The sequence below is a fragment of the Miniopterus schreibersii genome, assembly GCF_964146895.1.
Source record: "Miniopterus schreibersii genome assembly, chromosome: 9".
In the NCBI taxonomy this organism is placed as follows: domain Eukaryota; kingdom Metazoa; phylum Chordata; class Mammalia; order Chiroptera; family Miniopteridae; genus Miniopterus; species Miniopterus schreibersii.
This window is the reverse complement of record NC_138118.1, coordinates 75,488,409-75,502,847: the sequence shown is the minus strand read 5'-3', so window position 1 is coordinate 75,502,847 and position 14,439 is coordinate 75,488,409. Positions and strand designations below refer to the sequence as shown.

General features: G+C 46.6%; 1 protein-coding gene across 3 annotated transcripts in view; it reads left to right on the top strand.

Annotated features, from left to right (window-relative positions):
* Nucleotides 1–14,439, top strand: part of JAZF1 (JAZF zinc finger 1) — a 276,597-nt gene that overhangs the window by 229,745 nt on the left and 32,413 nt on the right. For all 3 annotated transcript variants that reach the window (XM_081146683.1, XM_081146681.1, XM_081146682.1), the window contains one exon: nt 10,438–10,634. In XM_081146683.1, coding sequence (XP_081002809.1) covers nt 10,442–10,634 — 193 coding nt within the window. In that variant the 5' untranslated portion in view covers nt 10,438–10,441. The remainder of the gene's footprint in view (nt 1–10,437; nt 10,635–14,439) is intronic.

Sequence of the window (14,439 nt, the reverse complement as noted above, 5' to 3'; positions counted from 1 at the left end):
AATCAGGGATGACAGCTTTCAGCTATGTATCGCCTTAATCAGTGGGTAGTGGCATTGTAGGGCGTGGGGAAGAGGCGGAATCTAGGGCTGAGTCTGTAAGCAGCACAGGCGAGAGTGCCATGACTGGCTTGTGACGGCTCTCGGGGGCAGAGTGGACTCTAAGTGGCATGAGAGGCACTGTCCACCCATCCCTGGCATAAGCCCTACCTGTTTGAGATCTCCTCCGACATTAAGTGTCCTCTACCGTTGACCAGAGCCCTCCGGTGTGCCCCACAACCCAGTGCTAGATTCACTTGGATTCACTTGTCCTTCATAAATGTTGACTGTCACCCAAGTAGAACGTCATGGCAGCATCAGAAAAGCACTTTGCTTTGGAAACAGAGCCTTTTAATCCCAGACTTAGATATCTATCTATAGTCCATCTGTGGACCGCATAGGTTTCACCTACAAATCACATCTTATGTAGGAATTACCCAATTGGATGGCTGTTACATTTTTAACATAATTCCTAGGTGAGAGTCAGGAGCATAGGTCCAACCCCAGTGGAAACACCAAGACTCTGAGTGACCTCCTGATATACGTGGGAATATTATGTTGAGCCAGCTGCTTTTCATGTATTTATTTAATAAGATCTTGACAATAATGCCCATGGAAGTAGGTGGTAGAGTTACCTCTGTTTTGTAAATGAGAATGCCAAGACTAGAGAGGGTAAATAATTTGCCCAAGCTCGAGTACCTGGTGAGTCAGATGAGGAGTTTGTCTCTAGAACCTAGACTTTCAACCACCAGACCGTGTTCACAGCCGTTCATGATACTGGCACAAAAACTCCAGAGATTCTAAATCGAATTTTTTTTCCTTTAGTTTTTAAACTTCTCCCAGCTCCTGGGGAGAGTTAAACATCATCTCATTAGCAGTTTACATGGAAACCTCAAATAGCTCATTGAATTTGCTTCCAGAGGAGGCAAAACAAGAAAACGCAAGAGCTATTTGTAGGCTTGGACCACAAAACCTCGTAAAATGCAACTTCTTTGTTTTGTTCATTGGTTTTTACATGGATGTGAAATTAGCAATGAAAACCATGTGTAAGAAATGGCCAGAGTTAGTCCTAATTAGATGAAAGTAGAAAAGGAATGGAAAGGATGATTAAGGGTTGCCAAGAGAGGAATATTCCAGTTGGCCTCCAGCCCAAAGATTTGTGGGTACAGTTTTCAGAAGTGGTTTTTCTGCTTGGCATTGGCCATGAAAAAGACCATGGTTCGCTCTAGCCAGGCTGAAGTAAATCAAAATTAATTGCCTCACTGATAATTTATGCTGACCTGCGGCTTAAAATAGTGGTTGCTGGAATCTGAACCGGAGCTTTCATTAAGGTAGATTAACTCGATCATTCCTTAGCTGTGAGAAAAGGCCCCGTATTTATGGGGAATCCACACAGTCATGGTCCTCAGGACTGAGAGCTCTTCATTAGTGCAGTCGCTCCGCCTCCCTGCACGAAGTCCATTTGTGTGCTCGAGCTCTGGAGAAGAGATTATTGGTTTAAAAAACATAAATCAAAAGAGTGATTCCGAAGTCCTAGTCACAGAATAGCAACCGGTCTTTGAATGGTGCTGTTCACGAGGATGTTTCCGTCGCTCTGCAGTCCCCACGTTGCCTGCGGCATGTGAGGCCAGGGAGTGGGAAGCACCCAGTGACACCCCCGCTCCCTGCACACTTTTCTCAGGAGCACACTAGGCTCTTCCAACCTTTCTCCCAGCTCTCGGAAAGAAGCAGCTACTGGACCTGGGTGCCCTTGTATTTGACATCCTCCAGTTTGCCCAGAATATTGCAGATGATTCCTCTTAAACTTAATAGTTCCGTGTGGTCAGCAATCTTGAGACTCAATTTTTAGCTATGGCAATGATAGAAAATAAAGTTGGATATTTTTAATAACCTGTATCTACGGAATCATTATAAGCAATACATTATTATAAACGGTATTTTACAATGCACGGAAGTGATTTCAAAATAATGCTAAAATTATATGTTGTAGCTTCTCTGCATCTCAAAAATAATTTAAGTAAAATTGGTCCTGTGTTGTTCTATAATTATCATAATCTCAGAATAAAGAACAGTCTTTCTCAGGAAAGGATTATTTTATTCCCAGATTGTCTCTTTCCTGTATTTTATGTAAAAATGGTTTTCTTTTGCATGAGAGGCTGGTAATGGAAGATAGTAGTTAGGTGCACCACTTGGCAATAGGAATCGGCAATCCAGTGTTAGTTTTTAAATAAGTACTTTTAAGAGTTTTAGAATATCCGAGCTATAGTACACCATGAAGAATGTAAATGAACTGTAGTTCTCCCAAAAAAGAGAAAAAGAAATAAAATATAGTTGTCAAGAGAGTAGATAAGACAAAGATCATGTCTTGTCTTTTTTCCCTTACTCCCGTCTCTGTTCTCGCCTCCCAGTCCCCAAAAATAAAGTGAACATTTATAAGCAACATTAGCTACAAGATTTGATGTGAAATTGGCTTGCCTTCAGGTTAGCTTATTTTGTGCAAATTAGACCAGAACTGCTCAAAGTCCAGGAGCTATATCCTTCTGTGTGTGTTAGATATAAACTTAGAAAGGAAAAGATAAAAGAAGAAACAGTAGTGTCTCACTTAACACAAGAAACCTGTCAGTGTTTCGGCTTGGCACCCAAGCCCAGCATTCGGATCGTTGGCCGGGCACTCCCCAAGTTATGCCAACAGCCCATGTGACTATCATGAAACTCACACATAAAAACCCTTCCACGCTAAGTGCCAGACCTGTCTGATCAGACGGTGTGGGTTTTTCGCGGTGCTGCTTTTCGTTTTATGATTTAACATTAAAATTTTAACAGCAACATGTTAAAAGAGGCTCAGCATTTCGGTGACACTGCAAAAATTTTTATGGAGCTTCAGAGTCTACCCCATAGGCCTCAGATCGTGAAGTCAAAAATAGCTCCGAGATGAGAAGAGAAACTATATAATGGTTTGAAACATTAACTAGAAACTTTCTGAAATCGGTGTTAACTTCTCTTTTGTCTACTGAAAAGAAGAACGTTTATGAAGTTCCCAGGTCACTAGACAAGGCCCCGGAATCACACGGTCCCTCCACTGGCTGCTGCTCGCGCGCCGAGTTTCACCCGCCAGCTGTTTTAACCAGAAACCCCTTCCACCTCGCTGTGGCTTTAAGTTGCTGCTAAAACGAGAAGACTCACCCCATGTATGTACTGGCAGATGTGCGTTCTGAAAGCCACCATTGCTCTGAGACCTGGAGCAGCCCGACCCTCCGACACGCGGGCCACTCGTGCTGAAATGGCCCCGTCGTTCCCACGGCCATTTCCCACGGCCTCTGTTCAGTGCCCTGCGAGCTGCTTCGCTTCCTCGCTGGCTTTCTGTCCATCGTCTTCTTGGTCTGAACGTAGCAGTAGCGGGAGGAGAGAACAGCCCGCCATGCACAGGTTGGACTCTGCTGGAAAGATGGATTGTGTCATTGTGTCCTTGTGAAGTCAGCAAGCTGGCTTCTGGAGCGGGGCTTTACCAGGTCTGGAAGCACTCGGAGCCCCACGCTCTACCTGCCGGCTCCCAGCAGCTTCCCTCCAAGGCTCTCTGGGTTGCACAGACTTGTTTTCACTGAACAATGGCAATGCCCAAAGGGCCCCTAAAAAGCAGAAGCAAGCTTTTGAACTTGAGACAAAGCCGTTGGATGTGAAGCTTTGCGCAGAGGGTCTGGCGTGGACCACGTGGAACCTGGAGCGGCCTGCGAGCCTCTCCAGTCCGGGGCAGGCCTGAGCTGCACAGAGAGACATCTTTTTGCCAGCTCACTGCGTGGACCATCACCTGTTGCCTGTCCTGCGCTAAAGGCCTACAATCTGGTTTTTCTCAAGAGTCAAGGCTGAGAAGTAAAGAAGAGGAGGTGTGTGAGTTTATAGATGGTCCCAACGTGTCATCCCTCAGGAGAGGAACCCTGTTTGTATTCCAGCTGCTATAGCTGCCTTCTTGGATTTACCTGTGAATACAGTGGTAGTTAATAAATGCACGCAGAACCAGGAAAGGGGGCTGTCTGCTTTCAGAATCATCCAAACTCATGATGGCAGCACTGATGCTACTACTCAGTGATTCAGCTCCGAGGAAACCAAATTGCTGACGTGAGTGTTGGAGATGAAAGATCCGTGACTTAGGATTCCCAGAACAAGTGCTGTGTGTATCCGTTAAGGACTAGGAACCTGACATTTGCCAAGCACAACGTGCCAGCCCTGTTCCAGGTGCTTCACATGTACCAACTCAATCTTCACCACAGCTCTAAGGCAGGCCCTGTTACTGTCACCACTGACAAGTGAGACAGCTGAGGCACCAAGATGTTAAGTAACACAGCTGGAGAGCGTAGAGCAGAGGTTCAAATTTAAAGAGTCTACCCCCAAAGCCCACAGTCTCTACTGCTACTCTAATATTTTCCAGTCTGCAGGCCATGTCCTATTAGCAGGTCAAGAAACTAGCATGGTGGTCATAACCAGGAGATTTTGTTAAAATGAAATAGAATAGAAAAATATCAGCATATATTGCATGTAGTAAGGATTGTTTCATGACATTTTTGTTTCAGATGTTTACATAAATTTTATTTTTGTGTCCAGATAGGTTTCGTAATTCATAACTTTTCTGATTTCAGAAAATACTTCATATAACATAACACTCCCTGCAGGGTCAGAGGTGTCCTCTGTAATCAAACACATTAATATTTGCACAGCGAAGCGTATAAATATTCACACTGAATGCAATAAAAAAAGTTGAAAGTAGCTTTTAAGTAGCTCACGTCAGGGTTTGTCTCCCATTGAGTTTTACTGCCAAACTTATAAAATAAATAAAAAAAGAATTTAAGTTTTAGAGCTTTGGAGATGTCAGAATTGCAGATTGGAGACCTAAATCTACGTATGTGTGTACAAGCTCCCAATAGAGATATATTTCTTACAATGGATTGAGGTTTAAAAAAAAAAAAAAGGTCTGGAAAACACTGCAAGATACTATTGCTGGAATCATTGACAGTTGGAGGTGGGAAGGAATAGGGGTGATATAGTCCATATTTCCATAAACCCAAAACTCCTCAAGCTAACAAGCAGAAAAACCAGAGCCAGAATGGAGTGTCAGGACCTCCGGAGGCCACCCGCTTCTCCCTCCCAGAGCAAGACTCCTGCCACACAGCGCCAGCCCCTGGACCACACGCCCTCTCCGGAGTCTTATAATAACCACCCAACCGCACCACGCATCTGAGACTCTAGGTCCTTTTCAAGTTTTTGTGAGCAAGACTCAAGTTTCGAGTGGTCACTTCCATCCGCCAGCGAAAGCCAAGTGGCTTTTCCCCAGCAGGACACTTAGGCGCAGGTATTTGGCCGCAGAGCGAGGGAGCCGCGGGGTCTCTGCCCGGGCTTCAATGAATTCGGTCAATTTCCTGAGTTTGTGGTTGAAACCGGTCTCCCCGGGCCGGCAGCTTGACATCTCCCCCTGTGGTGTGATACTCATGTTTCCACCTTGAACATGTCAGAATGAATGAGCGCTGTGGTCTGAGGATTTCGAAGATTTATAATGGAGTCTTGAAAATTTACTTAAGGAATATGTACTTCCCCAAGCAATAACAAATATTACTACAAATGACCATATTAAATTAAAGTAACTTAGGCATTTCTGATTTGTAGGAAAGTTCAAATTAATCTACGGCCGTCTCAGTTTCAGAATGAAAACACGGCTTTGCCCGACCGCAGGTTTCCAGGCGGCTAGTCAGCAGTGAATGAGCCCTCTCAGAATATTCAGTTTTCTCTATTTGTGGAAAAGCAGTCCTAGCAGGAGGAGACCCTGAAAAATCCACCATAGTTGTATCTGCAAACCGGGAAACTTCAAAATCTCTAGCAATTTTTTTTTTCTATAAACTGGTGAGTATGAGATGTATTATTTTTATAATTTTACAAAGAAAAGAAGGCTCTCTTACCCATTCTTTATTCCTTCCCCGATTAGCTCTTTGAGTGAGCAGGCAAGGAGCCTGGTTCAAAGGCTTTTTTCCTTCATTAAGAAAACAATAACTAAAAAGTTAAAGTACTGGTAAATGTTTTATAACTGGCTCTCAGAGCAATAAAAAGCCCTGATTTGTAATGTTTGCCTATTTCCATGGTGTAATACTCCCACCGTAGCCAATTTCAAGCTATCAACGTGACGTCACTGAACAGAGCTGGGACAAGGGGCACTAGCGGTAGCCCACCGTCAGTAATTCTACCAGTCAGAGACAATATCCGTGGAAATAACCTCCATAACATGGATAATAGTAAAATTGAGTAAAATCATTAAGAACTCACAAGTTTTGAATAGTATTGCCTTTGTTTTTGATACACTTACTTTAATTATGAGTTCACGTAATTTCAGTTTTAATAATGGGTGTGTTTAATTAAATAAACATAATTGAATTTTAATAATGGGGGCTCACAAAATCCCTGGAAATGTAAGGTTCAGCTCTCAGCAGCTGGCACGAGCCCGCTCTGGGACACTGCCGCAAGACGAGAGCAGTTCCCATTGCCGGGCAGAGAGAATTAGGGGAGACGGGCACAGCCAGCCCTCCCCACGCCCCGGGAGCCAGGCAGCCCCACGCAGCAGAGTTGGCAGACGTGGAGAGTGCGGGGCCTCCTCCCCTGCTCCCCCAGCCGCCCCACTTCCAGCATGTAAACCCCAGGCGGATTCCCTCTGCCTTTCCCCAGGTCCTAAGCTCTGACTCCTGAACCCCTGTGGAGACCATGACCCTGAAGCAAAACCCAGAAAGCTCGGGGTTCTTGGTGCCCATGGCCGCTTGGTGGGACGGGAGCTTTTGATTCAGCCCCGAGCCTTGATTTCTCTGATGCCAACTCTGCCACCAGCCGTCAAAGTGACCTCAAACAGGTCACTCCACCGTAGATCCCAGTGTAAAATGAGGTGACTAGACTGGGTGGCCTGGCTCACCTGGGTTTCTCCCAGCTCTATCCCCACAGTGGCTGTGATGACTGAGGGCTTCGGAAAACACGACCTATCATATCAAAATCCATTGAGAAAAACTCATCAGACCACAGAGCAATGTAGCTTCCCACGCCTGAACTCCCCCTCAGCCTCGGGAACACGGGGGATCATTTTTAATCCCGACAGTGGGAAGGCCTGGGCTGCGGTCTTTCGAGGATGCGTCAAAGTGCAGCTGCCTTTGAAGGTGGCCGCGGTTTTGTCTGGCTTTCTGGTCAGAACAGGTGACTCGAGTCTTCGTTCTTGGCTGCATCACAGACTTGACTCAGGCCCCCTAAGCGATTCCTCACCACTGGGAATCTGCCCATCTTTTGACAAAAACCTATATCGGTGGAACATCACTTTGCAATTTTAGGGTTTAATGTGTCGGAAAGGAGGCAAAGTCCTGGTTAGTACGGGAGAGAGGAAGAAGGGCCGCCCAACACTGCCCGGGAGAAGCTGGGGAGTTTCACCCAGCGCGCCCCAGGCATTTGTACGCCCAGGCCTGTGTGTCTGCCGCAGACAGTGGATCGTGGTAGGGCAAGGTCGCCACGATTTATGGGGGTAGCTGCAGGTCCACACCCACCAGTGCAGGAGAGAAAGGCTGGAGGTGCTTTATGAGTTTCACATTGAATGCTTTTCACGTGGTGGTGCCTCTTTCTCATGGCTGGAAAGACACAGGGCAAAAGTAGACCGCCGTCCACAGAATAGATCGCCGTCCACAAAATAGACCGCTGCCCACAGAATAGACCGCCGTCCACAGAACAGACCGCCGTCCACAGAACAGACCGCCAATCCACAGCCGAGCAAGTGCACGTGGAGGGAAAGGCGGGGGATGGCGTATGTGTGTGGCAGTTGTTTATAGTTGTTTCAAGTATCTGTGCTGTAGGAGAATATGTATTTTACAGTAAAAAGCATGAGCTATTGATACTTTTTAACCAGAGTGAGAGAAGACATGGAGGGACCCTGCCCCACATTTGACAAGAGTTTGACACTTTCCGTGACTCTCGGGGCCGGGATGGGAGCTGCCCTGGTGCAAGAGGGGAGAGAGTTCTCCACGCCCCGGGGATGTGTCTGGGGACCAGATGACCACGCTCGGGAGGCCCGAGGCTCCGTCTTCCTATCAGTGTGCGTGGATTTCTCATTCCCCCAGTCTAGGTGTGATTTACCAGTCCGGGGCCAGTCTTCATGGAGAGTGTTGCCTATTAGCACAGTTGACATGCCATCTTAGCAGATTACCTGAATTAACCAAAGATCAGATTCTCCTGCAGAAAGGGAAAAGATGTGTGTTAAACCTTTACCTTCAATTATTAGTCCCATTTCACAGAAAATAAAGCTGAGGTTTGAAGAGGTTCCTCAGCTTGCCTCAGTCACGTAGTCAGGACTTGAACCCTGGCCCCTCTGAGTCCCATACTCTTCACCAAAATGCAGTAGGTAGGGTTTCCATTCTACCCCACAGCACATCTGTGTTTATTTCGCTGTTTGAAGCACCAGCTTGAACTGCCTACACTGAGAACAGCTGGTCTTCCTGGAAGAAGCCTGCCCCGTAGCCTGTGGTTTCGCCCACACTGCTAACCCCAATTTAGGAAGTTCAACACCAGCCGTTAGTAGAAAAATAAAAGAAAGCACAAGTTCCTTGCTTTTCTCCAAGAGCCCATATTCTGAGTAGACGTTTATGAAGAGGGGATAAAAAGGCAGTTTTAAGAGCAGTAGAGCCATCTAAAAAGAAACAAGTACCCAGGGCTGTCGGGTGCAAACAATCCTGCTTTGCATTGTGCCTTTCCTTCAAATCATCACCATCCTGTAGCACCAAACCTCAGGGCTCAAGGCAAAGCGTGCAGCTTTTACTGCAGCTCAGCTCCACATATAAAATCCCGTTTATATATCTAGATTGCATTGCGGGAGCCGTTCGCGAAATGTGCCATTCGTGTTCCAAGTATAAAACTCGACGTTTTAAGACACGCTAACAGTATTGTAATATTGTTTCATTGGGTGTTTGATCGACTCTCAGCTTTCACCAGGGCCTGGAACTATCAGTTGACGTCCCAGAGTTCAGAGCCCGGTGAGGACAAGCGCTGAGGAGTGTTGTCAGCAGAACGGAAATGGGTCGAGTGAAGCAGCGTGTTTAAGCCGCAATGGAATTTAAGATGAATTAAAATGATCAAAACACGGTTGATGGAGGGAGGCAGGGTACACGGAGGCCTGGAGGGGCGTGTTTATGCTCTGTTTTTAGCCTGGGCAGGTGCCTGTTTTATTACCTGAACGCTTTCAAACGCTCAATTCACTAGGATTTCCATCGCAGTTTCCAAAACCCAGCTGACAAAGTCTGCCGATAATACAAAAGAGGCATTTGCTCTTTAGGTAGGAGATGTTTCACAGTTTTGAATCTTATGTTCCATGAATTTATGAAATGTTAGATTATACAGAGAGGAAAGAGCAAAGTTTGAATATTACTAACCTCAAAGACATGTTGAAAGAATACTTTTGAGCCCGGTGGTGTAGCTCAGTGGTTAAGCGTCCACCTATTAAACCAAGAGGTCACTGGTTCGATTCCCGGTCAGGGCACATGCCTGGGTTCCAGGCTCGATCCCCAGTAGGAGGCGTGCAGGAGGCAGCCCATCAGTGATGTTTGTCTCTCATGGATGTTTCTCTCTCTTGCTCCCTCTCCCTTCCTCTTTCTCTAAAAAATCAACTTAAAAAAAACATTTTTCTTAAAACAAAAAAAAAGTATTTTTGAAGTTCCAAGATGAAATTCTCAGGAAAAGTCACCTTTACCTTTCTGAATAATAAAGTTGCAACCCAAACGGATCCTTAGGGGCGACCTTCCTCCTCGAACTGCTCCTGTCCCTTCCTCTTGAGCCTGCTTGGGCCGGCTGACTCAGTCATCTCGTAAATGTTCCCTGAAATGGGCTCGGCAGGGTGCTAGCAACGACGGTAGGGGCGTCAGTCCTTTCCTTTCAGCTGGGGGCTGGGGACACAAGACCTTCAGTCAGCCAAGAAAACTGTGAAAACCCAAACGACAATGTGAGAACCCGGAGTCATGCACAAAGAACCCGGGTTTTCCTAAGGCCGCTCTCCCCGGGGATGGGCGGGGGCTTTGAGGACGGGCGGGCTCTCCGCGGGTTGGAAGGGAGAGTGGACAAGTCTTGTATTTGACGCGCTGCCGTGGGTGTGGGTGGCATCCGTGCGTGGGTTTCCCACACGGAGGGTTCGCCTGGGGGAAAATGGACCTGACCTTGAGGACCCTCAGACCAACCAGCTAGAAGGCTGATTTCATCGTGTAGGAAAAGGGATTCTGTTGTGAGTTTTGAGACTGGGACAGACCTGCGAACAAGCCCCTTTCCCAGGAGGGGGGCATTTGTCAGAGTTGGGGTCATTGTCGTAAGTCCTGCTCCGTAGGTGGCCCGGTCACTCACCTGCCGCTGTCCCTGCAGGTTCATGACGGACGCTGCCCGCCGAGAGCAGGAGTCCCTCAAGAAGAAGATCCAGCCGAAGCTCTCGCTGACCTTGTCCAGCTCCGTGACGCGGGGGAATGTGTCCACGCCACCCCGCCACAGCAGTGGAAGCCTTACTCCCCCTGTGACCCCGCCCATCACCCCCTCCTCGTCTTTCCGCAGCAGCACCCCAACGGGTGAGTGGGGGCTGGGGGCGTGTGAGTGCGTGTGTGTGCGTGTGTGCGTGTGCTGGGGCCACAGGCAGGCGGTGATTCAGCCCCACCTGTGTGACCCTGTCCTGGTCCATGCAGAGTCTGTTGATTCATTCATCTATTTATGATTGAAGAGATATTTGTGAACTGCTGTTTATAATATGTATGCGGTCATGGATTTATAGATACATTTCAAGCCCTTGCCGTTTATGGTGTGTGAGGCGACGCAATGTTGTGGATTTTGCTCAGATGGGAGAGTAGATGGAACAAGGTGGCCCTGTGTGGATTATTGTTGAACTTGGGCAGTGAGGACACAGGGGTTCAGGATACCAGTCTCCCAGTTTTTGCTGCTTTAAGATATTTCCCCTAATAAAATGATTACTCTAAAAACATTTAGAGCGCCTCCTACGTGCCAGGCACCGAGCCACATAGTGAGCCAGAGGGGACCCCGGCCCTGCCCTGAAGAGCTTAGGCCTCGTGGAAGATGCAGGCGTCCTAGGGGCCCCACAAGCACACACTCGCCTTCGCCTCCCCAAAGTGCAAGGAACGAAAAATAAAACCAGCCAGAGGTGAAGATCAAACTCAAGTTTATTAGGGCAGAAAGCTAAACGACAGATGGAACTTGGATTTGTAGCCCTGGGGCTTCTTTGTGTGTCTTCCCTGGGTTTAACTTATCTCCCAAATTACCCTCTGAGTTTACCGGAGGGCGCGCAGCCCAGCTCGCCCCTGGCCCGCAGCCGAGCGTACGCAGGCCCTTCTCCCGGCTCAGAGATCCAGCGAGTCAGCGAGTCAACACGGTAGAAAGAAGCTGGAAAGGCCCCTCCTCTTTTCCCATCGGAGGAGCAGGGACTGTATCTTCCTTCTGCCCGGTTGGAGTATAGACAGGCATTAACCAAATAAATGCCCCAAAAGGCATGACATTTAACCATGACGAGTGCCCCATGAGGGAACTCAGAGGTGTGAGAGCATCCAGAGGGGAGTCGGGCCCCACCAGGCACGGCTCCCCGTGAAAGATGAGTGGGGGGCGAGTCGGTAAGGAGGGGCAGGAGGAGCAGCTGGGGAAAGGAGTTCCCTAATGAGTTTGGGGAGGGGTTGAACAAAAGTAATCCGATTTCCTTAATGCGGGGCCTTCACATCCATTGTTATTGTCTAAGGGGGTTGATTTAGTAAATTTCCCAAACTTCATTGGCTCTAGTGATGGCACCTCTCTCTCTAGGGGCACCTCGTGGTTGACAGACACCCTGTGTTCTGTCAGGATTGGGCATCGTGAAAACGGGAGAGGGGTAGGAGGCAGACGGACCGGAGTTCCTACCTGAACTCCCTTCAGGAGTTTCCAGTAACGCCTGTTGCAGAGGCGCCCATGTGAGGGTCAGATGTGCTGGCCCACGTGTGCAGCCTGCGTGCAGCAGAAGCTCCTCTCTGCGCCCTGGAGTCCAGCTGGTGGCTTCGGGAACAGACCAGGGTCATTCTTCCATAGAGGATGAGTGGATTCATTTGTGCCGGGCGCTTGTCCATTTCCTCAGATCGGCCACCATGCTCCCCTTGTATGTTATTTATTCTCTGAAGATTTACTGTCCAGCATCTTTGTGTGACATTTACTGTGTGAATCTAAGGCATGCTGTGAGAATGTAATTCTGTGATCATCTTTTCTGAGTATTTCTGTGAATATTTATTGATACAGAATATGAATTAAGGGGGCAGTTTTGCAGCTGGGTGTGTTTTATACCTGATCTAATATTGACTGATTCGTGGCCAGGTAACCGTGGCTGCCTCGGTTAGTAAGGTACCCTAGAACCCCAGGAAAATCAAGACAGTTTAAAAGTGAGAGTTTATTATTTTTCATGTAAGAATGTTTGGAAGAAATGGGATCATTCATTTCCTTTCCTTCAGACGTAAAGAAATGTTTCTGACACCTTGCCTATTTTAGCCATTTCCCACCGAGAGGATTAATTTATGTTGTGGTAAAGATGTATCATTTTCAATCTGTCAAGATCATTGGTAAGTTATTTGCTGCTTGAAGAATGTTCCATGTAAACATCAAAAATTAGCAGGGGAAATGGTTTCTTAAACCCCTACCCTGTGCAGTTCTGATTGTGTACATTTTTCAATGTTGGAAATGTTATTTTACCTGTAGTTAGAGAGATCAGCTTATTTTGTCTGACTAATGTGGTTTCGGTCACTTTCGCTGCCAGGTTATAAATAATATTACGTGTTCCTGCCTTCTAAATTCACGCTCCCAAGTTCCATATTCAAGGCACATTCCTGGTCCCGAAGTCAGTCATCTTGTGGAACGTTTCATTTGCAGAATATTCTTTGCAGGTTACTGTCTTGACGAGGCTGGATCAGAGCTCGGCTTCATCCTGGAGTCTCGGGTGTTGCTTAGGTGTTCTGGGAACCAAGATGTATTTTGGAATTTCTAAATCCTAGGAGAATCTTCTCATCTCATCTTTTTCATTTCCCCTCCTTATTTGTTTGGTTCCCTTTTAATATATATATATATATATATATATATATATATATATATATATATATATATTTTTTTTTTTTTTTAAAGTATTCACTTAAGCAAAGGTTAGAACGGTTAAAATTGTGGCCAGCAAACTCTCTGTAAAGGACCAGATGGTAAATACTTCATGCTTTGCGGGCCACAGGTCTCTGTTTCAGCTATTCAGCTATAGAATTACACACACAAATGGGCACAGTGTGTTCCATTAAAACTCAACGTTTTGGTACAACTTTATTTACAAAAGCAGGCCTGATTAGGCCCACAGGCCATGGCTTGCCAACCCCTGACTTAGATCATCAAGATAGAGAATTTAAAGATAAACGTAATTAAATTTCCTGAAAATAAAGAGTTAGAACAATTCATGCCTTTCTCCTATCTGGCCTATACTCACGAAGAGGAGCGGAAGCCAGCATTTGTAGAGTGTTGTAGTCTGTACGTACTGAATTCTTCATGTATGATGTCATTTCTAATCCTCACACCAGCCCCACTGAGACGACGCTGTTACTCTCATAATCAGATTAAAAAATAGAAGCTTAATAAGGTTAAGTTGCACCAAGCCCGGTGTTCACCTGTTCAAAATAGGTAGTCTTTCCAGTGTAGTCACTCTCTCCCTCCACATCCCTACCTTTTTAAAAACTATCGGGCCATCAGTCCTCTGGCCGCCCAAGTGCTAAGCTGACAACTCCAAGTTCCACACGTTGGGACACTGGCGCTGTTCTGACAAACAGCCTGTCGGAGCCGGAGAGCTTGCCAGTTCGGTTTAGGCAGGGTCTTTGTCAAGGGTGAGCTGGGGCTGGCTCCACAGAGCCAACTGTTAAATATTCAGGTTTGCAAACCAGTTAAAGGATTCTCTTGAAAACGGCCATGGGGAGAGTGTCTATACCAGTGAAAGTAGCAAATGCTCCCCGTGATTGAGGGCTTCCCCACGCCCCCCTTTACCGCTATTCCACTCTCTTTTCATTTTATCTCTCAGGTTAATCTCACTCGGTTTGTAGTTCAAGGGATCGTGGTCCTATGTCTACAAATATGCCTAAAAAATCAATCACCGATGAATAAATAATGGCCACTGCAAACAACGGGTCGCTCCGCAGCCCTACAACGGTCACCTTGTAATGACAATATCAGGTTATAAAACTACATGTGCAGTATGATCCCAGTCTTAGTTTTTTACCCCCCAAAAGTTAACTGTGGTTACTTTAATGTGATGAGAAGATGGATACTCTTCTTTCCATTTTTCCTATTATCTAAATGAGCCTGTATTACTTTTTTAGTCCATATAACCGG